Source organism: Antedon mediterranea, chromosome 8, assembly GCF_964355755.1.
Source record: "Antedon mediterranea chromosome 8, ecAntMedi1.1, whole genome shotgun sequence".
NCBI classification, from domain to species: domain Eukaryota; kingdom Metazoa; phylum Echinodermata; class Crinoidea; order Comatulida; family Antedonidae; genus Antedon; species Antedon mediterranea.
This window is the reverse complement of record NC_092677.1, coordinates 4,466,778-4,494,259: the sequence shown is the minus strand read 5'-3', so window position 1 is coordinate 4,494,259 and position 27,482 is coordinate 4,466,778. Positions and strand designations below refer to the sequence as shown.

At 37.0% G+C, this 27,482-nt stretch overlaps 3 protein-coding genes across 4 annotated transcripts; 2 read left to right on the top strand and 1 right to left on the bottom strand.

Annotated features, from left to right (window-relative positions):
• Nucleotides 1-167: 167 nt before the first annotated feature.
• On the bottom strand, nucleotides 168-26,369 carry LOC140056761 (multidrug and toxin extrusion protein 1-like). Of its 2 annotated transcripts, XM_072102233.1 has the most exons (15): nucleotides 26,234-26,369; nucleotides 25,765-25,866; nucleotides 24,986-25,054; nucleotides 24,068-24,216; nucleotides 23,700-23,742; nucleotides 20,776-20,918; nucleotides 20,533-20,618; nucleotides 20,240-20,353; nucleotides 19,721-19,788; nucleotides 4,710-4,818; nucleotides 4,324-4,399; nucleotides 3,850-3,919; nucleotides 3,127-3,256; nucleotides 2,697-2,791; nucleotides 168-2,507 (listed from the first exon to the last, which is right to left on the bottom strand). In XM_072102233.1, the coding sequence occupies exons 1-15, from the start codon at nucleotides 26,327-26,329 to the stop codon at nucleotides 2,262-2,264; spliced, it is 1,596 nt and encodes a 531-aa protein (XP_071958334.1). In that variant the 5' UTR covers nucleotides 26,330-26,369; the 3' UTR covers nucleotides 168-2,261. The 2 variants fall into 2 exon arrangements, with proteins under 2 accessions (XP_071958334.1, XP_071958335.1); XM_072102234.1 differs by lacking the exons at nucleotides 3,127-3,256; nucleotides 3,850-3,919 and having other exon boundaries at nucleotides 2,379-2,507.
• LOC140056992 (uncharacterized) lies at nucleotides 6,148-9,192 on the top strand. Its single transcript, XM_072102524.1, has 2 exons — nucleotides 6,148-6,289; nucleotides 6,572-9,192. Exon 2 carries the CDS (start codon nucleotides 6,838-6,840, stop codon nucleotides 9,190-9,192), a length of 2,355 nt encoding a protein of 784 aa, XP_071958625.1. The 5' UTR covers nucleotides 6,148-6,289; nucleotides 6,572-6,837.
• Nucleotides 11,695-13,260, top strand: LOC140056376 (uncharacterized). The gene is made up of 2 exons (XM_072101734.1): nucleotides 11,695-12,760; nucleotides 13,043-13,260. The coding sequence occupies exon 1, from the start codon at nucleotides 11,825-11,827 to the stop codon at nucleotides 12,392-12,394; it is 570 nt and encodes a 189-aa protein (XP_071957835.1). The 5' UTR covers nucleotides 11,695-11,824; the 3' UTR covers nucleotides 12,395-12,760; nucleotides 13,043-13,260.
• Nucleotides 26,370-27,482: the final 1,113 nt, after the last annotated feature.

The window sequence follows — 27,482 nt, the reverse complement described above, 5'->3', positions numbered from 1 at the left end:
TGACACCTTGTTAGGAGTAGAATCAGCTTCCAGCATTAAATGTTAAAAATAAGTTTATATTACTCATTAATTAATAATAATTATTAATAAATTAATAGAAAACTAGAGAGGGCGCTTTTCGACAAGGAAATGAATGATTTGTTATGTGTGTTATTTTTCCGCTCGAGTTTATTCAATCCAGTGTAATATACACTGTTACATACTATTTTATTGGGAAGTAATTATTTTTGTGTGAATCTTCTTGCAGTTGTTTGAAAGCCTATCCACTTACTTATTTTCTTCAGAAAACATCTAATTTAGGTCTTAAAGTGACAAAAATACACCTCACATCACCACCAACCTCCAACACACCAGATTCTACCAACACACACTTCATCTCCTGAACTAACATAGTACAGTATAAATCAAATTAATTGTTTAAATTTTTTTTATTGAAATCAATCTGCCTCAAAAAATATTATAATAGTAACAATAACAGAAAGGTAGATAGGTATTTTAATAATTTTTAAACTTAAAAATGTCAAAAAAAACTGAATAAAAGTTTATACATACATTATAAATGAAATGAAATAAAATACTACTATTTTAGAAATGCATACACAAGTACAGAATATCAGAAATCAATGAATTATGTTTCTAAATATGGCATTATTAGGCTAATTTGATTTGAGAAAACATTAATGCCATTGGCCTATACAAAAAATCAATGCAATTAGACAAAATTATAACCAATTAATACTAATATTGGTAGGCATAAAATAATAGTGTATATAAACTTTCCTTAAATATAAACAGTATAGGGCCTTACAAATTTATTTAATACATAATATATGAACTATATTACACAAAAGAAATATAAATGAATTTATAAGGACATGATGATTATCAAAAATAGTCAATATAATTTAATATTATGTTCATATTATTATATTATATCATAGAGATTTTCAAAAACATAGTTTGGTAACATTTAGTTTCTGTTTCAGACCTTTAATATTTGGAAATAAAATAATAATTATAAAACATTCTTTTTTTTAAATGCCATTATGCGGTTAAAAACAAGTACAGCAGTATGCATATGTAGATACAGTACACATATATTGTGAGAACACAATTTCAATAATTTCTTTGTTAGTTATCAACCTAGGGGTTAAATTTTTAGGAAAACATTGGTTTATTTTTTATATAAATTATATGTACAGAAATTCGTTCTTCTAGCCTCAGATCATTCCTGAAGTTAGACATAAATCACCCAAATTAGTATTAAGTAATTAAATGAATAGTAGAAAAGTACAGTACAAATACATGTTTCAGGAGGATACTTTATGTTAAAGGTGATAATTTTACCCCGATGAAATGTATTCAATTACCAGGTTGAAGTATGGTGGAAACACTACTATATGGCAAATTAAATGTACTCATATAGAACACAGTCAGTTCTACCAAGGTTAGAGGTGTGCCACAATTTGAGATAAGTGGACACATGACTTTTTCAATAGTAAATTCATTACCAGCATTATAAATAAAATTTAAAAAAGATGAGAATGCAAGTAAATATCAGATTCATAGTCCTCATTATACACAATGATTTTCTACTATCACATATTAAAATATAAAACAATCATTATAGCCTTTAATGAATTTACATGGAGGTCTATCCAAATAAATTTAAATAAAAGGGTCGTAATATGTCTTCGTCTCCAGTTCGTGGAAAATGAACAAAAAATATTCAAAATATCCTGCCAGTTTGCGTTCAGTACAACCTGTTATTATTATTAATCTCACTTTATATTATACACATTTTCATTTTCACATTTTTATTTTCATTTTCACATTTTCATTTTATACATCTGTATTTTATTACTTTTACACATTTTATTGTTATTTATTTTTTTCTATTATCTGCATTTTTATAAATTAAATTCAATTATTGTATGCAGCGTAATACAAATAACTTTTGACTATATATTATATATATTTTAAATGTCACCATGTTAACATGTTACTTAGGGGATGGGGCGGGGAATTTTAAAATCTGCACTGTTGCCATGTTACAAACGTAAACAATAAAGATTTATCTGATAAAACTTCTAGAAATTAGGAAGCCTTTTGCCATTTTCCCCGGACTTGTGTGTATATATGTTAATTTTTGTTATAGTTTTACATTGAGAAGAAACCACATTTCAAATTGTGTAAGAATTTGAACATAGAGTTATCTTGTCTTTGTGAGATATTTTACAAAAGGTATATAAAAAGATTTGCTAGAAAAGGTATATAAAAAGACTTGATAGAAAAATAAAAATCGGAATGGTAAAATTCAATGTTCTAATAATAATTGTTGTCTTGCTCAATCTGTACTTGGTATTCGCAATAAGTGATCTTGACTCTTCTTCCCCATCACTTTGTAACTTTTCCTTTGATTGAACGCTATTAAGTTGCATTCCGTTTGTAACATCATCCACAATTTCCGAGTATTCTTCTTCAGATACACGACATCTTTCAAGAGCCTAAATAAGGACAAAATATGGTAAAAGAAAACGAACACTTAACGGTAACGAAACAAGTCTTATTTTAAGAAATACGAAGGTAGCCTAGATGGTGGTTTTTTTTACAATTAGTATAGCTACTCTAACACTCAATCCATACTGCCGATGGTGCGTGCCGCCGACAAATTGAAAAGACCGTATCAAACTCACAAGCTCCGCTTCCTGTGTAAAATCTATGTTCATTAATACAACAAGAAGAATGCATGCCTCTATAACAGTACCAAATATAATACCGGCACAAAGACCTGCAAAAAAATAAGTTATTTTTTACGTGTATGCAATAATAACGTAAAATACGCATAGACGTAAACGCATCGCAAGCGTGTTAACCAATGACAAGCGAGAGTTCGAATAATCCAACTCACTTACGTTGTGTTACGTCTTTGCGTTGCAAAGGGTGAGAATGATGATAAGAATATTGATGATGATAATGATGATGACGACGACGACGATGATGGTGCTGTCGCAAAGACGACAACGATAAAATGATAATGACGATAAGTATGAAGATAATGATGATGATTATGTCGAGCTGTGAGGACAATGGTTAAAACAATGATGATGATGATGATGACGATACCTATTGCTTTCCAATCTAATTTAAATGCAAACAAAACAGACAGTGCGAGTCCACATGAATGGGAAATCAGGCTGGTAACAGTCCCAATATTCTGTCTACCAATAGCTTTTAATATTGCCTTGTTAATTCCCTGATAGAATGAGAAAAGAAGAAGATTTCCATGAATGCATGTTAAAATGGCGTATTGCTAATAAAGGTTGGAGCACACACCAACAATAGCGCTAAATGCACAATGCTTCAGAGCATGTAAACCTATGGAAACATACTCCCATGATGTTCCAGCTAGTGGGCAGTGTATTGGATGTTCGAATACTAACGAGGTTCGAAACCAACTCTTGCCGTATCCTTAGGCAAGATACTTTACTTACGTTTGTCTCTCTCCACCCAGCTATATATTTGGGAACCCGGTTAGATCAAGACACAACTTTCCGCTGATTACTAGCTGCATTTTGGGAGTATGTTTTCATACGTGTTTGATCAGAAAAAAATGACTGGGGTAATAATGTAGAGGTTTCGCAACATTAGGCGCTATATAAATCCAGGATATTATTATATTAATCAGCGCAATTGTGTTTGATCCTAACATGTACCCATTCTCATAGGTAGAGATTGGAAAATGTAAGTAAAGTCTTGCCTACGGACATAAGGGTGGACATAACCATCGACGAAGTCTAACGCCAGACGCATCTTACAGAAATATATTGTTAACAAAAGAAAACTTACTTCGATTGTTACCGAGAAAACCATTACCACAGATAAAGGTATTATCTTTGAAAATGTCGCTATTATTTCACTATAAATAAGGAAAAGAATTGAATTATATTTAAAATGTCCTACTTTGTATAACAATTCATTTTTAATGTTAAATATTTACAAAGTTAGGTTTATTTCCAGTCACCAGTGACGTGAGCCGCAACCCAAGTAAATGACCAATAGAGCGTGGTTCCCACTAGCGACGCAAGGACGTAACGCAACGCAAGTGAATTGACCAATCACAAGCGATTGTTTAGTTCAACTGTCGCTTGTGGATCGATCAATTCGTAAATTGTGGACAATTCACAATTCTGGGGACGATTTTCTTTGTCCTGAAATGTCTGACAGTTTTTCTTTTTTTGAGAAATTTGTCAAACCAACTGTTATTCGTTTATCGAATGTTTTCGTTTTAAACAGGTGTATCTTATTAATTTGCATGCATACCTATCATCGGTGTAAATATATCCAGCATAATCTCGTAATAAGAGGAGAGGAAGACCAACAACGACAGCAACGCCAACTAAAACACAGAAATATAATATTCTTGTTTACAAAAATACAGAATATCATTCCCCTTCAGGACCAAACTATCATTCGTTTCAATGGGTGTGCCACAGTCTAGGTTTATAAACACTTAATAAATTATGAAAATACTACAAAATGTTTCTTTTACTTACAATCATACCAGGTAATTTTACCTTTACTTTTACTGACCCATCATAGAACATACCGTAGGCGTACATTATCAGTAACTTATATAATGTATGGTGAGGGATTACGCCCCATCGATTAAGGTCCGATCAAGAATTTCCTTTCTCTGTTTGACTTACATAGAAAAATGAACGCTGCCTTCACAGTGATTTTCACATTTTTGACATCGTTTTTTCCCAAGTATTGGCCAACTAAAATTGTTACGGAACTGCTTAGTCCCATTAAAAGCTGAAAGATAGTAGAAATTGTAATAAAAAGGAAGAGTGTACCTACGTGTATAATTACCATTTTATTGGTTAATTACGCATCACGTGCCGTTTATTATCTTGCACTAATAAACGATCACTTTTGTAAAATGTGCCACGCGAGGTTGTCGCCTGTGAAGCTAGCGCATCACCGTCTACGACGTTCTACTCCGTGTCAACTCTGCCTTTGTGAGTGACATTGCTTGCCGGCCTAGTCATGGACGATGACTTAGAACTCAGTTTAGAACAGTAGGTGTGTAAAAACAAATAATGAATGATGTATGAATAAGAATTCTATTTCGTCATCAGCCTATGTCGCTACGGAGTAGTGCGAGAGAGAGTACCGCGCATGCGTATGCCAGTTATACCGTTCATGTACGTACATGCTGCTAGTCATTTTCATTTATATCAGATAGAATAAATTTCCAAACTACAGTTTCAAAGTTTTTGTAGATTTTCCACCTAGACTGGTCAATTCAGATAAGTATATAGACACTACAGACCGTTTTTTAGAACAGGTTATTTCTTGTTTTCTCTATGGAGAACAGTGATTACATTTCTACTAGCCTAGGCAATCAACTTCCGGTATTTTGTATGGCGCGCCGCTAGAGCTATACTTTTGATTATATCGGTCGCGTTTGAAATCGGTCGCGCTATTTTGTATGGATCGGGCGGGATGCGATGCATTTTTCGTTTATATAGATTTAATTGATATTTTTTAGGAACTAGATTATTTATGTGGATATTTTTTACTTGGTTAATAAATATTTATTATCAATCATTAGGCCTAAATTAATTTATTTTTTTTTGTATTTCACAGGTCTCGGAGAAGGACTGTCTTTTCAAAATGGCCATTTCTAAACACGTTTAAATATTATATTAGGCATAATGTTATATTAGGCATATAATAATTTACCTCTATTTATATGTACTGTAATTAATATATTATATAGAGAATATACGTCTGTCGTGTCTTTTATTATGCAAACAATTGGCCTACGTTTTAGGATATTAATGAAATATATAGATAATAGGCCTATGCCGTTATAAATCAATCTACCGGCCTACAGAGGACTATGATGTACAGTACAATGATAGATGTGCGAATAATTGATTGATTGAAATTTATATGTATACTGGGTAACCTCTTCAGTCAAAGACTGGTCTCCCAGAAGGCCCAGTTGGTGATCAGTGGCTGTGATGTACTAATACACCGGGGTAACCCCCTACTCGTCTCGAAAGATGTACTAGGTGTTAACTTTGAATAGTATAATGTCGCCCTCTATTTCATGTTTGGTGAGCAAGAGGTGACTTTTCTCCTAGTAAGGTCAGATTGCCATAGTAACGGGCAGATTTTCTCAGAGTTGTTCTTTGGGATAGTTCATAGCCTAGATAAATACACTGATAGTTAAAAATATGTACTGTAATCTATAGGTTCTGGTGAAGAAACAGATGTAAGTTTAGGATGCTTTATATTTAGATAATATAATCTTTTGTATCATTTAACTGTAGCCTACTAGATAATTACAAATTACTGACTCAATTATACTATAATCTAGGCCTAGGCTAGGCCTACTGTTAAATTGAAGTAATGGTAATACAGTAATGATGAATCGATCATTTTCTATAAATCTAGTTTAATATGATTGTTGAGCTATTTAGCTTAGATGTTCCAATTGTTATACCAATTGATTATTTAATTACAATGACGGCTTTAATTATCCATTAATTTACAGTTTAAACCGTTCGATCTATCGTTCGTTCCACTGCTGTGTGTTCGTTCAACATCTATCCATTGTGTGCTCAACCAATTGTTCGACCATTCAACCAATCGTTTTACCAATTTGTCAAATCGTTCGTTTCATTGCCGTGTTGAATAAACATTATTTATATCTATACCTTTGTGAACGCGTTTAATTCGTTTTGACTCCCAGAACCGCACGTGACGTCAAGGTTACATAAGTTTAAAATCTATCTTCTACTGCAATAATCTATCTCTAAGATGTTTGACGTTGAACCAAGTGATTCAGTGAGTTGCGTAAGCTCCAAACGCTCATCATCGAGCAGCAGATCTAGGATCCGGGTTAAGGCTGAAGCTGCAGCATTAAGGGAACGAGCTGCCAGACAGAAAGAAATGCATGACTTGGAAATGCAGGAATTGGTGCTCAAACAAAAGAAGGCTGATGTGGAATTGCAAATTGAAATCGGGGCAATTGAAGCTGCCGACAAAGTTTACAACGAAGCTGAACAGGACGAGGATGAGGCAGTAGATCGTGAACTCGAAGATCTTTCTCTACCAAAGCTTCAAATTGAAACAACCACTCCCAAACTTCCATCAGGAAATCTGCCCGACCAACGATTTGCTCCTGATTATCGAGCAGATTATGTTCCAAAGGAGGAGACAGAACTGTTAGGGAATCCTATGCTGTGGCAGCCTACACCTCAACCAGCAGTGTTCCAACCATTTAATCTGGATGCTCCTGTATTCCACCAACACAAGCAGATCGATGCCATAGATAGACTGGCATCCACAATGATGAGAGCACAAGATAAGCAAAATGAAGCATTGAGACAGATCGTCCAACAACAGCAACAAAGTGTTACTGCGCTTACCTTGCCTAACCCGTCAATGAAGTTATACAGTGGCAATCCTGCTGAATACTGCGAGTTTGTCACTTCATTCAAACATCTTGTTGAGAACAAAACTGTGAGCCAGAGTGCAAGACTGCACTACTTGGTACAGTACACGACTGGGGCTGTACAAGAGTTGATGAGAAGCTGTCTATCGATGAGTGATGATAAAGGATATGTTGAGGCGAGACGCCTGCTAAAGGAAAGATATGGACAAGCATACAAGATAGCTGCTGCCCACGTTCAACTCTTGCTGGATTGGCCGATTATCAAAGTCGAGGATGGCATAGCTCTACAACGCTTCTCTACTCAACTAACAAGCTGTGCAAATACACTTCAGGAAATTGGATACCTTAGCAAGCTAGATAATCCTGACAATCTTCGGAAAATCATTGAACGTCTTCCGTATCGACTAAGGCTAAGATGGCGGGAAGTGGTTGACACTATCATCGTAAAGGAAAAGAGAGATGTAAACATTAAGGATATTACCAAGTTTGTCACCGATAAGGCTAGGGTAGCAACTCATCCAGTCTTTGGTAAAATAGAGCCAGTAAAGTCTACCAATTCTCCAAATTCGGATAAATTATCGACCAACCACAAATCTAGCAGTTATGCCGTTCACAATTCTCAGTCAAACACACCTGTAACATCACAACCAACGTGTCCGCTATGCTGTGAGGACCATTGGCTCTCCAGATGTGAGCAGTTCCGACGGAAGTCACTCAACGACCGATGGAAATGTGTAAATGACAAGAAAATCTGTATCAACTGTCTTACAGTTGGACATTTTGTGAAAGATTGTCAAAAGCAAAGTTTCTGCAAAATATCCGGATGCACGAAGAAACACTCAACATATTTACATCCCAAAGGTGAGACTGCAAGTAATGCTGGTACTGTTGCTGTACAACCAGTTCAGACATCTCCAGCAACCTTCAGTGGTGAACAGGTCAACATGTCGGCATCGAGAAGCACATCAACCGTTACTGGTCTTGCTGCCGTACCTGTGAGAGTCAAGGCTCCAGGAAGTGCCAAGCTTGTAGAAACCTATGCATTTCTTGATAGTGGATCCAACACAACTTTCTGCACCACTGGTCTACTAAAGCAATTAGGGATATCATCGAATACTGTAGACTTATCATTGACAACCATGAACGGAGTAAATAGACCAATCCAGTGTGAACTTACAAAGTTGGAGATTTTGGATTTAAATCATGGACATTCCGTCTTACTTCCAAACGTCTATTCAGTGCAAACCCTACCAATTTCTACCGATACGATCGCTACTCCAGATGACATCAACAAATGGCCTCACCTAGCTGGGATTAAAGTAGATAAAATAAATGCAGATATTGGTATTCTCATTGGAAGTGATGTGCCAGAATTGCTACAACCGCTGGAAGTACGCGAATGCCACGATGGTGGTCCATTTGCCACTAGAACAATATTTGGCTGGGTTGTCAACGGCCCATTGGGAAGGAAGAACTCTGGATCAACACACTGCGCTAACTACATTGATTCACATGAAGAGTTGTCAACACAGTTCAAGGACTACTGTAATCTAGAATTCAATGACAGCCTGTACAACCCGAAGGCTGCGATGTCGCAAAATGACAAACAGGCATTGCGAATTATGGAAAAAAGCGCTGTTTTGAAAGATGGACATTATGAGATTGCGTTACCATGGAAGTCTTATCCACCAAACCAAGACCAACAAAATACAAGCTGAACGCAGACTTCAGTCCCTCAAACGACGTCTAGACAATGATCCAATTGTATTTGAGAAATATCGCATGTTCATGAACGACTTGGTAAGAAAGGGCTATGCTGATAAGGTGGAAGTTAATGGTTCGGTACCTGAAGGATGGTACTTACCACATCACCCAGTATTTCATCCTCAAAAACCTGACAAGGTACGTGTTGTTTTTGACTGTTCGGCGAGATATGGAGGCACATCATTAAACGACCAGCTTCTACAGGGGCCGGACCTTACTAACACACTAGTCGGGGTACTAACCCGTTTCCGGCGAGAACAAATCGCTTTCATGGCGGACATTGAATCGATGTATTACCAGGTACGAGTACGAAAAAATGATTCAGACTACCTTAAATACCTCTGGTGGCCAGATGGCAATACCGAGAAGCAGCCTGAAGAGTACAAGATGATGGTTCATCTGTTTGGGGGTGTGTCATCTCCCAGCTGCGCCAACTATGCACTAAAACGTAATGCAGAAGACAACCGAGATGACTTTGATGCAGAGACAATCAAAACAGCGAAGGAAAGCTTTTATGTGGATGATTGTCTTCATTCTGTAAAGACAGAGCCAGAAGCCAAACAACTGATCAAACAACTTCAGGAACTACTAAACCAGGGCGGGTTCCGTCTGACAAAGTGGACATCAAATTCAATAAATGTTATTGAATCAGTTCCGGATGCCGAAAGGGCAAAATCGGTGAAGGACTTGGATCTGAACTTCGGTGGCATGATGTTAACTGAACGAGCATTAGGTGTCAAATGGAGCCTGTCAACTGACACATTTGGTTATAGTATCAACAAGAAAGAACGTCCAGCGACAAGACGTGGAATGTTATCAATAACAAGTTCGGTGTACGATCCACTTGGATTTGTTGGTCCATGCATCTTGCCTGCAAAGGCCATTCAACAAGAACTGTGCCAAAAGGGTTTAGGATGGGATGACAAGATTCCAGATGCTTGCAAAGCAAGGTGGGAGGATTGGCTCCAGGATCTTCCTAAGCTGGAGCAGTTCAGCATTCCAAGATGCTTCAAGCCTCTAAACTTTGAAAATGTAGTTAAACGAGAACTACATCACTTCTCAGATGCTTCAAGTCATGGATATGGTGCAGTATCTTATCTTCGACAAATCAATGTAAATGGAGACATCAGTTGTGCTATTGTGATGGCAAAATCCAGGTTAGCTCCTCTCAAGACGATGACTATACCAAGAATGGAGTTATCGGCAGCTGTTGTTTCCACACGATTAGACAAAATGATTAAACAAGAACTGCAAACACCTATTGATAGTTGTACGTTTTGGACGGATAGCACATGTGTTCTACGCTATTTAGAAAACAAGGAAACACGATTTCAGACGTTTGTAGCTAATCGAGTCACAACCATACTTGATCAAAGTGACGCAAGTCAATGGAGATTTGTGGATGGGTTACACAACCCTGCAGATGAAGCATCAAGAGGTATGACAGTAAATGAATTACTGATCAATCAACGTTGGAAGGAAGGTCCAGAATTCCTAAAGCAACCTGAGAGGACATGGCCACAAAGACCAGCAAACATGGGTGAAATCCCACAAGATGACCCAGAGGTAAAGGCAAAATCCACAGTCTGTGCTACTGGTATAAATGTAATTGACTCGATTTCATCAGTCATTAACTACTACTCATCATTGGAGAAGTTGAAGAAGTCGTTTGCATGGATTTTGAGGTACAAAGAAAAGTTACGAGAAGTGGTTCGCAGGCGTAAGGCTGGAGACGATGTTTCATTTAATAGAAATGACACAGTTGATCCAATCAATGTTTTGGAGATGAAAGGTGCTGAAATTGCTATCACGAAGCATGTACAGAAATGCTTTGAAGACGAGCAAGTTTGCCTGAAGCATGTAAGCCTATCTCAACCCTGCAATACCAAAAAGCAACGAGCACTACCAAAATCCAGCAAGATCTACAAACTCGATCCCATCTTAAGTGAGGGAGTGATCAGAGTAGGGGGCCGTCTTCAAAATTCACCTATCAACGGTGACATGAAACATCAGATAATCCTACCAAAGAATCACCACATAGTGAAGCTCATTACTACATACTATCACCATTTATCAGGACACAGTGGACTAGAATACACACTGTCCCTAGTTCGACAGAAGTTCTGGCCGATTGATGCACGTACTGCAGTGAAGAAAGTTCTAAACGAGTGTTTCAGCTGTAAGAGACGCCAATCATCAGTTGGGAAACAAAAAATGGCTTCACTTCCGCAAGACCGAGTAACACCTTCGAAGCCACCGTTCACGTACGTTGGTGTTGACTGCTTCGGCCCATTCGAAGTAAAAAGGGGGAGGTCAAATGTGAAGAGATATGGTGTCCTTTTCACGTGTCTCACTGTACGAGCAATCCACATCGAAGTTTCAAACTCACTTGACACGGAGTCATTCATGAATGCTATGAGAAGATTCATAGCATGAAGAGGACAGCCAGAAGAGATTCGATCAGATAATGGAGGAAACTTCAAAAAGGGAGAGAAGGAACTGAATAAAGCAATTAAAGAGTGGAATCAAGGACAAATCCATGAATTCTTGTTGCAACGAAATGTGAAATGGTTATTCAATCCACCAATGGGATCTCATCATGGAGGAGTATGGGAGCGCTGTATTCGGACAGTGAGGAAAGTCATGATGGCTGTGCTGAAACAACAAGTGCTTGATGATGAAGGCCTAAACACTTTAATGTGTGAAGCAGAGGCTATTGTTAATGGTCGGCCGATTACTAAGATATCGGATGACCCTCGTGACATGACGCCTTTAACTCCGAATCATTTACTGCTGTTGCGAGGAGGGAACAGCTTACCTCCTGGTAACTTTTCAAAGGAGGATATGTATCGTCGACGATGGAAACAAGTACAGTACTTATCAAATGTGTTCTGGCGACGATGGGTACGGGAGTATTTACCGTCACTGCAACAAAGACAAAAATGGAATGTGCAAAAGAGAAACTTTGCTGTAGACGATGTTGTGCTTGTTCTTGACGAAAACACACCACGAAGTTCATGGCCATTGGGAAGAGTTCTTGAAGTGTACAGCAACCAAAAGGATGGACTTGTACGGTCAGTGAAAGTAAAGACAAACACATCAACGCTTGTGAGACCAATTGACAAACTGGTCCTTCTTGAGAATGCGACCAACTAATTGGAAATATGAACTTTTGAACATTACAGATTGTTCTTCTGCGTTTTATAAGATCCAATTTTGGAATTTATCTTTTCCTTATAAATTTTAACAATGTTAGGTTTTTGTTGACATGTTTATTTTTATGTAAAGGCTATCCATACGGTGCCTTTAAGGGGCCGGAATGTTAACTTTGAATAGTATAATGTCGCCCTCTATTTCATGTTTGGTGAGCAAGAGGTGACTTTTCTCCTAGTAAGGTCAGATTGCCATAGTAACGGGCAGATTTTCTCAGAGTTGTTCTTTGGGATAGTTCATAGCCTAGATAAATACACTGATAGTTAAAAATATGTACTGTAATCTATAGGTTCTGGTGAAGAAACAGATGTAAGTTTATGATGCTTTATATTTAGATAATATAATCTTTTGTATCATTTAACTGTAGCCTACTAGATAATTACAAATTACTGACTCAATTATACTATAATCTAGGCCTAGGCTAGGCCTACTGTTAAATTGAAGTAATGGTAATACAGTAATGATGAATCGATCATTTTCTATAAATCTAGTTTAATATGATTGTTGAGCTATTTAGCTTAGATGTTCCAATTGTTATACCAATTGATTATTTAATTACAATGACGGCTTTAATTATCCATTAATTTACAGTTTAAACCGTTCGATCTATCGTTCGTTCCACTGCTGTGTGTTCGTTCAACATCTATCCATTGTGTGCTCAACCAATTGTTCGACCATTCAACCAATCGTTTTACCAATTTGTCAAATCGTTCGTTTCATTGCCGTGTTGAATAAACATTATTTATATCTATACCTTTGTGAACGCGTTTAATTCGTTTTGACTCCCAGAACCGCACGTGACGTCAAGGTTACACTAGGTTCTTTAAAGTGCACACGAGCTAGATGTGTACACTGGACCTACGGTTTATAGTCCTTATCCGAGAAGACTCGTTCTACCACCAGAAACATGGAGTGAGTGAGCCTCGAACCCCTGCCGATGTTATGGCTACGTAATTACGGTTCCACTGTCTTAACCGCTCGGCCACTCACTCACATAATAATGTATGGATAATGTGGACACGATTCTCAAAGAGGTAATCTGCACTGATATTTAAACATTTAGATTTACGAACGACGTATGAATGCGAGACACTGAGTTGCACTTACTTAATTATTTACATTAAATGATTATTATAAATGAAGAAATAAAAGATATTCAAATTAAAATCTATAGTATCGCCGACGATATATACGTAAATTCGTATTTTTCATACTGTCAAATTATAGAAAAAGTGCTTTATTCGGAATTATTATGGATAAGCAAGCCTGTGAGCTACAGCGATTTTAATTGCTTTTGTTTTCCTTGCCTCCTTATATTTCCACGTGTCTTGATTTGGTTACCTATGTTTTAAATGTATAATCAAAAGTATAGCTCTAGCGGCGCGCCATACAAAATACCGGAAGTTGATTTTATCGCGACCGATTTCAAACGCGACCGATTTCAGACGCGACCGATTTCATCGTAAACCCTAGCTAGGCCTAGCTAGATCAAGCGAGGGTTTTCCTGCCGGCGCGGTTCCCGCCGTAGTAGGCGATGAAGAGACGGATCCCGAAGAGACCCCGCTGCTATCGCCAACACTACAGCGAAGGGCTCATCGCTTGTAAATGTGTTAGCTGCAATGCATCGTAGTATGACAGAGACTAATACACTGTTGGGCGAGCTTAGTAGAGCCAAGCCTATTCAATTGTCTTCAAATGAAGCAATTAACACACCAGCTTCACAGGAAGCATACACACTAGCTTCACAGGAAGCATACACTCCAGCTTCACAGGAAGCATCAAATACTGCACATGCAGCACATACCTCTAATGATAACTCAAATAATTGCCCCATATCGGAGGACGAGGCCTTGAGCATATTCGGAGGGGATGATTTTGAAGAGGTGGAGGAGGAAAATGTAGACTCCATCCTTAATCTAATAGATACGTCCCTATGTGTTGACAACACTGTTGGGCCTGACATATCGGAAAAAATCGCAAAGATAATAAATGCTAAATTTGAATCTGCACTGAGTCTAGATACCTGGTAATCTAAAAGAAGTATATGTACCAAAAGTAAATGACCAAATTTGGAATTGACTGAAGTCTTTTAATAAATAAAGGGATCTGTGTGTAGCAGCCCTACAGGACTCCGTCGTAAAGGCCACAAGTGCCATTGCTATTTGTATCGAAAAATCCAAAAATGCTCCTGATTATATGCTAACAGCTACCTGCCTGTTTGACTCTGTAGCCCTCTTGGGTTTTGTCAACAAAGAGTTATCATATAAAAGGAGGGACACATTAAGACCGCTACTAAGCACAGACCTCAAAAATGCATGTTTAACAGGGCCGTAGCCAGGATCTGTCAAGGGGGGGTTCGGACATTAAATATTTGGGTCAACCCCCACCCCCCCCTCCCCCACCACCCCCAGCCTGATGCGAAGCGAATTTTGTTAAATGACACCCCTAGATGGCCGGAAAAGACACTCTCGTGCAGCATGCTATATAACCAATGACCAAAAAGATCGTACTTTTTTCCTCCTCCTCAAACACGTCGATAATTTAAATGACGATAACTATTTGTTGCCGTATGTTAGATGCGCGTGCTCTGTGCGGAACCGCCGATTGTTTGATCATTTACTCCGTATTTTGTTTTGCGTTCAAGTTCAATGCGAACGTATATCTAGGAGCAGCCCCGAAAAAAGCACACTGGGTGAAGGCAAATGCTATTTGCTAGCTCTATCTATAATATTTATTTACAGCAATTTGTTGAGGAATATAAATATGTAAATAGGTGATATTGATACATTTTAGTACGTATCGGCTGGTGGTCTAGGAAAAAATAATCGGATGCCATAATGTGAACTACAGTACTTGATACCATAGATATTATAGTGTAAAATATTAATATTCACTATAATCCTCTATGATACATTATACTTCATAGTCACACATAAATACTGATGTACGTCGGAAGGCTATATACTTTATGCATGCTGCCTGACTGCCAGTGATCTAAACAATTATAGGTACGCAGTTGTCTGGCGGTGTCCTTTGTACGAATCGTTCGTGCGCCAGCTCGCTATGAGACGCGTCAATATCATGTTACATGCAGGGACCAAACATTTATTTTTCAGGTTAAAATCGGCAATTCATTTGCAGCTTTTAGAAATTTACAGACACGTATCACTAGTTGACGCTCATACAGAGAAGAAGGTTCACGAACAAGTTTACGAATTTTTCAATTTACAAACAACTTTTTGTACTGTGGGGCACGTATTTGGTGGATTTTTGGAGATGAGGGTGAGGTATTGGGCATGTCGGGGATGGGGGTTCGCAGTTGGTTAAGGGGGGTTCGCTGTAAAGGGGGAGTTCGCCCGAACCATAAAACCCCCCTGGCTACGGGCCTGTTTAAGAACAAACAAACCTGAAAGAATGCTATTTGGCAATGACTTAAAACAGGTTATGACTGATTCAAAACTGGAAGGGAGGATTATGAAAAACCAGGGAGAAGTAGGCAGATATGCCCCATACACTACACAGAGAAGACCTTTTTAGTCGCGTGGACGCGACTCTATAGTTCACTATGTCGGTCGGTCTGGTATCACTATGCGTTTTAGCGCGCGACTTATGGCTGTTGGCCTTGTTTACCTCAGAGAGGGTACAACCCTCAGACATATCGACAAATTACCGGCGATAGATTCACAGGTAAAAGCACACTCTGAGTTAAATGATCTTAAACAATACTTAGGCTATCGAGTAGAACATTTGTTGGTGGCCAATTGAAAAAATTTATAGAAAAATGGCAAGAACTAACTTCTGACCATACAATCCTAAATTCAGTGAAGGGTGAAATAATACAATTTTTAAGTCCTCCACCACCAACCATTACACGTCCATCAAATTTTTTGGTAAAGAATCACATCAACTTAGTAGAACATGAAATACAGACACTGTTAACTAAACGTGTACTGGTTAAATGTGCATATGAACCAGGGGAATATGTATCTCCAATTTTTTCAGTTCCTAAGAAAGATAATAGGGCACTCATAATTTTAAATTTAAAATCACTAAACAAATATATTGAATATAAACACTTTAAAATGGACACAATCAATACCGCATTAAGTATGATAACGAAGAATTGTTGGATGGCCTCTATTGACTTAAAGGATGCATATTATAGTGTGGGAATACACAAGGATTCTCCGAAGTATCTAAAATTTCACTATCAGGGAGAACTTTATAAATTTACAGCATATCCAAATGGTCTTTCCTTTTGCCCACGAACATTCACCAAACTATTAAAACCACCACTTAGTTTTCTGAGAAAGAGAGGACATATTTTATGTGCCTATATTGATGATCTACTATTATTAGAGATGCATTGATACTATTATGGAAACAATAAAGATGTTTGATAATTTAGGTTTTGTCATACATCCTGAAAAATCAGTTTTATACCTACACAAAGTATCACATTCTTAGGTTTTAATATTAATTCAGGTAATATGAAAATTACAAGTCCAAAATTGATCGACTTACTGACTGTATTACCAGGATATTGGCAACACCTACTCCAACAATTCGAGAGATAGCACAGATTATTGGGGTATATGGTGTCAAGCTTCCCTGCTGTACAATATGGTAAATGCCATTATCGGGCAGTGGAGAGGGATAAGATGAATGCTTTAAAGACAGCCAGAGGAAATTTCGACTCTAAAATGTGTTTGTCATCCTCGGCTACTGAGGATCTACAATGGTGGCTGATAAACCTACCACAATGTTTTAATGTAATTTGACATTTAGCAATTGATTTAACTATTTACACAGACGCCTCCCTTTCTGGTTGTGGTAGCAATGGGTGAAGCCGCTACAGGTGGTCATTGGACAGTAAATGAGAGAAAATACCATATAAATTATTTAGAGCTATTAGCTGCATATTTTGGCCTGAAATCCTTTTCCAAACAAGTTCTAGGTGAACAGGTAAAGCTCATGATTGACATTACTACTGCTGTTTCCATTATAAATAATATGGAACATGTCACAGTGATCCTTGTAATGATATTACATGGACAATTTGGGCATAATATTATAATAATATTTGGATTACTGCAATCCACATACCAGGAGTGCTTAATGTTACTGCTGATTTGAATCTCGAAGACAGAATATAGATACAGAATGGATGCTAAATTCTAAAACTTTATGTGAGGTTCTAACGAAACTTAATGTTCTACCCACAATTGATTTATTTGCATCAAGACTAAATAAACAATTTGATAAATACATCTCTTATAGGCAAGATCCATATGCAACAGATATTGATGCGTTTACAATATCATGGCAAAATATATTATTTTATTGCTTTCCCCCTTTTAATTGTGTTCTCAGGGTTATACAGAAAATAACACAAGACAAGGCGTAGGGAATTCTAGTAGTACCAGATTGGCCATCCCAATCGTGGTACCCCATGCTGCTGGGGATACTCAAGGAAGCAAACACAAATTCATGCACAACCGGGCTTGACTCATCCTCTACCCAAGAAACTATGACTGCTCATATGTCATGTATCAGCAGAAGCTTATTATCAAAGGGATTTACCTCAGGCACAATAGATATCATACCAGGGAGTTGTAAACTCCCTGATCATACTAGCATCGTGGTGAGCAGGAACAAAGGTTCAATATATCAAACTATGGCTAACAGATGGTTTGAATTTTGTGAGAGAAAAAATTGTGACATTATTTCACCACATGTGACATTACCACTTGAGTTTTTATCAGATATGTTTAATTCAGGTTTATCGTACAGTTCTATTAATACTGCTAGAAGTATGTTGTTTTCTCTTTTTGCTGTAGGTCAAGAGTATGCATCTTTTGGTCAATTACCTATTGTGAAACGCTTTATGAAGGGTATTTTTGAATAAGAAACCATAAAGCCCATCTTTACCAAGGTACAGTTATACTTGGAATGTCAATGTTACCCTAGATTACATCAGAGGGCAACCATCAATCCAAGAATCATCGCTGAAAGAAATATCACAAAGATTGGCGTTCTTATTGTGTCTTTTAAGTGGTCAAAGGTGCCAGACGATATTAAATCTCTCGATTGCAAATATGGAAAAGAGTGATCATAAAATTGTTTTCTATGTAACTGAAAAATTAAAGCATACACGGGTTGGCTCACATCAAAAGCCATTGGAATTCAATGCGTTCCCATCTGACAAAAAATTATGCATTGTGTCTTTGTTGACAGAATATCTTTCATGTACAAGTGTTTTTCGCCAGGATAAGGCACAGCTACTGTTAAGTTACATTTCCCCACATAAGCCGATTTCAAAGGATACAGTGTCCCACTGGGTAAAGAAATTCATGTGTAATGCAGGTATAGACACAGTCCAATATAAGCCCCATAGTACCAGATCAGCCTCAGCTTCTCATCTTCTAAATAAAAATGTTGATCTAAACAACATCATGAAGTCAGCTGGTTGGGCTAAGGAGGAAACTTTTCAGAAATATTATATTCATATAGCACCTCCTACTTTTAATTATGGTACTGCAGTTCTTGAGTCATGCTCAAGCGAGAAATGAAGTGTTATTGAAACCATGTTTGCATTGTTTAAAGTTAATGTTTCTTATAGTTACTATCCAAAGGTATGTTTTACAGTGTTATTACCTGAATGTTATTTTTCCTGTAAGCAGTGTATAATACAGGAAATACAGTGATTTCAGTTAATTGTTTACAGACTAAAGTATCGTACTACATAGTTTTGTGGTAATAAAATGTTTTCTATTGAAAAGAATGTAAACGACTTGAATGACTGTTAATTTGTTTATTAATCTGTTTTTCCACCGTTTTGCGAATACTGGCTCACTGTGCTCTAAAGTCTCGTACTACTCCGTAGCGACATAGGCTGATGACGAAATAGAATTGAAAATTAAACGAGACTTACCTGTAAGTTGAAGTTTAATTGTAATTCTATGAGTCATCAGCCGGGAGTGGAGGTTTGGCCCTGACCCAGACTCCTCCACTCTCCTCACTGAGCCTGTATTCTGCTCTAAAGACTGGCATACGCATGCGCGGTACTCTCTCTCGTACAACTCCTCCACTCCCGGCTGATGACTCATAGAATTACAATTAAACTTCAACTTACAGGTAAGTCTCGTTTAATTTTCAATTGTCCATGAGTAACCGAAGCGAAGCCGATTTCTATACTAGAATGTACATGTTGAACTATGGAATCTGTTTGACTTATAATTATTTATTGTTAACAAGAACCATACTTACGAGATAAACATACAATGCAAGTATGTCAAAAGCACCTACAACTGCAATTCCAAGAGTTCCAAATTGTCCTATAAAAATAAGTATACTAAAAATGTCCATTCTGCTAAGGAACTCGAGAAAGTTGCCTGCTCCTTCCACAAAAGTTTACGATAAATATGCCCTGAAGCTAGCTTGTTACAATTAGCATAACGCATTACCGGACTTCGTTGTACAATGCTTAGGCCCATTTATGCATTACATCATTCATTATTACTCATGCATAACGGAGTGTAACTAGCGCCATCACAATCGTATTTAAAATGATTAATAAAGTGGTTAAAGTAGACCTATATTGATTAAAAAAGTTATAACTTACATAATTACATCTGGTTCTTTGTTCAAAATAAGCACAAAATAGTCAACTTGTATAAGTATCGCATTACAAAGGAGTGACGCAATTATTGATAGATACACCATCTTTTTGAACGGACGGACACAATCAACAAAAATGTTGACCAAATGTTGTTAAAATTACAATACCTGCTAGTATATAAGAAATCACAATGGCAAACTGCATTATTTCGAGGTTAAGACATCCGTGTACGGCGATTGAGAAAAATTCACCCCAGTTCTCCAAAGATTTGAGAGAAAAAACTGTTGATACAATTTTTTGTAATAGTTGAAATTACGAACAAGAGATGATAAATCTTAGTGATTCGTAAGAAGAAAATAATGTTGACAAACATGGCGTGCCATACTTATACTTCAAATACCTTCAAAATAGTTAGATAAACTACACGCCCCATTTAGCTAAGTGAAAATAATAGACTTACACTCAAGATCTTCGTACTTGTATACATATACTGCTAATATGATACAATTAATGTATTGTGCCACAACCACAGCAATAGCCGATCCTCTATATCAAGAGAATGTTTATGTTTAATTATCTGCACTATAATAAAAGTGTACGCATGCTTCAACTTAATTTCGTGGTACATTTCGTCTATATATTCTACAAACATTAATAGGCCTAAAATGTAAATGTCATAATTTTGCTGTAGGCCTACACTTACCTGAATCCCATGTCCAGCACATACACTAGCATATAATTAAGTAACACATCAGAACCTAAACCGATGGTAGCTGCTACTGCCGTGACGGCCATTTTATTCCTGCACTGTAATGTTCGACTAAGACCAAATGTCAAAAACGCAGCCTACAATCAACATACACAAAACACAAAACTATTACGCTTAAATTCTTATAAAATAAACGAGATACATTATATCTTGTATTAAGCAATGAAATTGAATAGAAATAAGTGGCTCTTCCCACCAGACATTAACACGTAGAAGTAAATTAAAACCACTCTATTTCTTATCATAGTGTATGCCTACCTGCTATCGATTGTGAAAAGTAGGAGGCTGGAGTGGTACACGTGTCGAGATATAGTGGGCTGGCCAATACCATCCTACAGGGTACCGTACCAGAAGGGAAAAGAAGAGGCAGAGCCCGTAGCCAGGGGGGTTTTTTGGGGTTCGGGCGAACCCCCCCCCCCCTTTTTTTGCGCGAACCCCCCTTTTACCAGCGAACCCCCCTTGAAAAACAAAGGCCCCGCTTCCAAAATCGTGCAATTAATTATCAATTATAGCAGATTTTTTGGTCATTTTACTATACTTCTATTGACTATTTTTAAATCGATCGAATATACAGATTGTCCGATGTCAAAGTCACTGCTGAGCGTCAGATCGAGAGATTGTTGACAAATGATGGTTATAAATATGACAGAAAAATGGACTGACCAATCGCGTGCTTTGGCCGGGCTTTTCGGAACGCACAAGATCACGTTCAGTTCAGTTCAATCTTTTTGGGGATTTTTATTTTTTTCCTGGAAATATTTTTCATTAAACCAAAGAATTTCACTGTGTAAACTTGAATAAAAATGGTGCTGAGTTAAATTGGTACGTGTACGTAGGCCTACCGAATATTTCGGTGTATAAGACGCACTTTTGACACGCAAATTTGACCTCTAAATGTTACCCTAATTAATTTAATTACCTACTAATACTTAAATTAATTAAAAATAGTGTACTACTCTGCAATGTAGGCCTAGCTAGTTACTCACTTCTGTCTAACCACAGTGTGGTAACAAGTTTATTGAATTTTTAGTTAAGGTAAATTGTCATCCTCGACTGTATTAATATTACAGTACGCATTAGATATTCTACCCAGGCCTAGTAATACTCTCTGAACGCGCGGGTGCGCAACACATTTATGGAAGAGTCCATTAATTACGGTGGTGTCACATTTTAATTACACAATAACTATTTCCCTTGATCACAGTGGTTTATTTTTATTACATCTCTATGTCAGCAATCACATAATTTTATAATCATGTAGGCAATAGTTCGTATGTCAAGCGATATCTAAAAGAGTGTGTTGTTATTGTGTTAAGTCTTCCCCTAATCTCATAGTGTATATGGCCAACAGTGCTGGACACCAGGCAAGGAGCACATGGTTAGTGCTCTCCTCTCCTCATATTGCTGTAATGCATGCATGGAAATAGGAAAGATTTTCATATAGGCCTACCCAACATGATATTCCTGGTTCATTATCAGCCCAAAAAACTGAACATCATTTGGATTGATTTTATAATGGTCATACACACAATAAGAAGGTATATATTTAAATAATATGAAATTAAAGTTACTTAGGCCTAAATAGACATAGGCTAGCCCTACCCACACAGTGCATCGTAACTGAAACAATATGGGGATTTCCCTTTTCATTGAACGTTCAGTTGAAGTAGAGACTGATTACGATGTAATAAAGGCAATCAAACAAAATTATATCATTTGATTCTAATAAATATGTCTCAAATATCGTTGTTTTATTATTAAAATACCATTGTTTTGATTGTAAAATGTTTAAATTTCGGCCTAGAAATAAGTGCGTCTTATGCATCGACTACATAAAAAATACTAATATTTCAGGCTCCGTTATGGGTGCGTCTTATACACAGGTGCGACTTGTACACCGAAATATACGGTACTATATGTTTTTTATGTTTATAGGATAAGAAATTATTTAAGGGCCTAATATAATATACTTTTTTGCAACAATAAAGCTGTATTTCATGATCAGTACTACTAACTTCCATAATACTGTACTATATAATTTCTCTGCATAACTCAGATTTTAGTAGGTAAAAAATGTCTCTGTATAAGCTTATTAAAACAACCGAAATTGCTCTGAGAGCCAAAGCTTCCAGGGGACGAAGGCCCCTGGACCCCGACCGGGGGCCCTTGGCGGCCCCCTGGCCCCCAGCCTACAGTTGCACGCTGCGCTCGCAAAATACTTGGTGTCAAGAAAACCCCCCTCTGATGCATTCTGGCTACGGGCCTGAAATGGAAAGACAACATCAAGGAATGGACAGGTTTGACCTTTGTTGACTCACAAAGAGCTACAGGGGACAGAGATCGATGGATGAGGATTGACAAAAAGTCACCAGTGGTGCCTCAACAAAACCCTATCAGGGTTAGGAGACTAAACTGAACTGTATGCCTACAAATGTACCGACGTAATAAGGGTTATCTCATAAAGGATTCGAGACTCACTCGCTTCATGGTAATGACCGCGTTGTTCTAGTTTAGGCACAGCCACTGTCGCTGCACTGACATGGCGTGACTCTCAAATGTAGTTCCTACTAGAACGCAACGCAGCGACGTATTGACGCAAAGTGCTGTATTGCGTAATCACAAGTGGACGCAATAGTGCTGCAAACATCGCAAGTTTGATTTCACGCAGGCGGGGGCAAACACAATTATTAGAATGGCATTTTCCTACGTGGCGTAGATTGCGTTACGTTGCGTCGCTAGTTGGAACCAATCTTTATGGGAGAAGTATGTAGTCGAAAGGTCCTCGTGTGAACTCATTAATTATGCAAATAATATATTGTATTATTATTATTATTACTATTATAACAAGCGTCACTTACAAGTGTACCTGGGATAAATGTCCGTACGAAAATATCCACCAATCTAATAGCAAAGACAAATATACAATTTTAAGTGATTGAAAATTATCACTAAAATGTTTATAACTGTAAGGTAATTCTGTTCAGCTGAATCCGTATTGCCATTCGTACTTAATTTACAACATCTAGTCTAGCTTCTTACAATAAGCATAACGCATTCTTCAAGACTTCGTTATACAATGCTTACTCATAGGCCTATATTATGCCAATTTATGCATTACGTCATTCATTAATTACTCATGCATAACGGAGTGTAACACAATCGTATTTAAAATGATTAATAAAGTTATTAAAGTAGACCTATATTGATTTAAAAAGCTATAACTTACATAATTACATCTGGTTCTTTGTTCAAAATAAGCACAAAATAGTCAACTTGTATAAGTATCGCACTACAAATGAGTGACGCAATTATTGATAGATACACCATCTTTTGAAGGTAGATTCCTTGTGATCGTCCGAGGTTTGCTCCGTGACCCTGTAAAATAATATTTACCGGCGTTAGAAATATTCTGAAAATTGTTTAATTATGATAATAATAATAATATTTATTAGGCAAAAGTTCTTAAGAGTACGTTTTACATTTTATCTTGCCAGGAGCAAGTAATAGGCATGAGCCCAAACAGAAAACTGCTCTTACTCCATCATTATTATAAAAATATTTAGGGTCTTTAACCAGTACAAATATGAAATGTCCCAATTTCCTTCTTTTCTGTACATAATTATTCTAGTGGCCTTTCTCTGTACCCTTTCAAGTCTATACATATGAGATATTTCAGTAGGTGCCCACATACAACAACAGTATAAAGTCATAAAAGGTAATATTAGTGCTTATTAAAGTTTTAGCATTGCCATCCAAGACATTGCTTTACATCTTACATCATCGGACCATTCATAAATCTTATTTAAATCACTCTGTAACTTTATACAGTTTTCTAATTCATGGATAGGTCTTGAAATGGTATTGTCATCTGCAAATTGAAAAATTTAAGATTCTATACCATATTCAAGATCACTCACATACAATATAAACAAAAGAGAGCCAAGAGCTGACCCCTGGGGTACCCCTGATATTACATTCTTCTAATGCGATACTTCACCTCTATAGATAACTCTAAAGACGCAACGCAAAGTTATTTGATAAAATACGACGCGATGGAACATCTGAAATGTTGCTTGTGATTGGGAATCAAGATTTTAAAAATAAGCCCACAGTAACAGTTAAAAAACAAAGCTGTAATACTTACAACAGAGAAGTATGTACTACACACTGTCATTAACCCGACTGCAGGAACGAAGCAAACTAGGCTTAACCACTATAATTTAAAATAATACATAATATAAGGTATAAACAATTTGAATTTAGAAAACTTAATAATTAAATGGCTTAACAAATTGCAATACAACTAATTGTTGCGTAGCTGCTATTCATATTCTGGACAGCAATTTGGCCTCCCGTCCCGCTTCATTGGCTGTCAGATCTGAAAGACGATCTATGCTAAGTTTACTGCTTTCGCCAAGTCAAGTTGCTTGCAACGATTTGACACATTCATTTTCTTCAGTTGTCACTAATTGGTATATCTCATCTGGCTATTGATCTAGACTCGTATCTAGATGACGTTCAATGGTCAGTTAAGACCTACCTAGTGACAGCTGCAGAATCGGGTGATTACTACATGTTAAAGAAACGCGTGTAAGTGAGGCCTACATACACAGTACAATCTTTATTAAGGAGGTACCTTTGGAACCCAACAAAGTCATATGTGTCCCTTGAATATAAATTTACCTTGGTATATGTAAAGAACGTGTAACACGGTGTGTTGGAAACTACAGCTCATGATCGTGAGATGGTGGGTTCGAATCCAACGCTCGCATTCTTGTACTCCAAAGCAATACACACTTTACTTACGTTGCCTCTCTCCACCCAGGTATACATAATATTCCTCTTGTTTATTTCACAGAATATCCCTTAATAGAGGTGTCCCCTGAATTGGAGACTTTAAAAATGAGAGAAAAAAATTCTTACCGCTTGCGCTAACGTTACGGCGGCCATTTCATTTTGCCCGAAACGACTACAGAACAAAACGGATACTGTCAACATTAGGTACTCGAGGCAAATTGAAAATGTCTGGAATTAATGAATAAACAACACACATGATTGATTTATTCTTTGTATTTAACAACTTCTTCAGTTATACAAAGTATTTTAATAGAGATATGTAATTATATATTATTGATTTTTATAACACAATAAACCTAAAGACCATGATGAACTTGTATACATACACGTACTACTTTAATCACTAGACTACGCGAAATGTCGCACTGGGCGTTTCATAGAAATCACCGCCGGCGGCTCAACTTGTCGAAAGCTCCACCGGTCATATATCACTTCCTCAACTCGCAGATTTAAAATGTCACTATGCCAGAAACGTCACCGAATTTAACTCAAGAAATCAGGACAAGAGTAAAACAAAAAATACACGGTAACTTACCAAAAAACACCCCACGTTGATAATATCTTTAACTGCGTTTCTAAACGCTGAAAATGTAAATGTTTCCAAGCGATCCGTGTCCTCTTTTTCGGCCATGATTACAGAACTGATTCTAGTCTTATATGCTATTATACAGTTAGTTGTGATTCTTACAAAATACATCCACTGGTATGCTACGGTACACTGCCTTAATACAAAAACATTACTTTGAGTTATTTTCAATCTCAATTGTTTAGCGCTGGTTGGCCGTTGTCGCTTTCAATGCATGGTTTCTCCGTGTAGTTGCTTCTTCATTGTTATGGTAAGAAAAATTATTTGGAATTTTTTTTTTCTTTTTCTTTGTTCAACAGAGCGAGAAACCCATCATAATAGAATAGTGTATAGGCTTACAGTAACATAAAAGAAAACTTCATATGAATATCACAAATCCTATTGTAAAACTTTAAAACTGTCAAATAGGGGTCAACACAATCAATATTAAATAGTAAACTTTTATTAGAGAAATTATGTTAAAAGATGTCATTACAATTACTTCGGGTCCCAACCAAAGTTACGTTGTTGTACCTTGTAGCATCTCTGCCCCAAGTCTGTATATGTATTGTCTTTTTTAAATTAGTCCACCAGTCGGCGTTTCGATTTTTGTCTGAAATTTACAAGCTCAAGTAGTACACGTATGAAACGCCATATGTGCCAAAATAATAATCTTTTTACTAATATTCAGTTAAAACTCCGTTTAGAACCTAGACTAATTGCTTTGCTGTGTAGTCTATTTGTGTAAGTGGTTCAAATGAGTACCGTGATAACTGAACGTTTTTGTACAAAAAAAACATGAATAAATATAAGATTATGTGATACGCTTACATTTAATTAGCTTTGTTATTTTACATGGTGAACCATTGTTCCGACTGGCCATTATTGACCTTCCTTCACAATGACAACTTCTTTTATTTTATTTGTACGATGAACATTTCAATATGACAATAACAAAAAACAATACTGATTTAAACAAAAAAGCAGAAAAATCTTGTTAGTTATCTTTATACCAAATTGTGTTAAGGTGGATTTTGGTATTTCTATTTACACTGACAAATGGGCATCGATCAGGTTTAATAGTGTTCAAGACCATTCGAAGGATTTATGACAGTTATGGCGCCGGGTCCAAAAGTGAATGAGGGAAATTACATCCCGTCGACCACCAAACACCCAACGCTCACGCCCCTCCCCTCGCCTCAAACCCAACCCGCTTCCT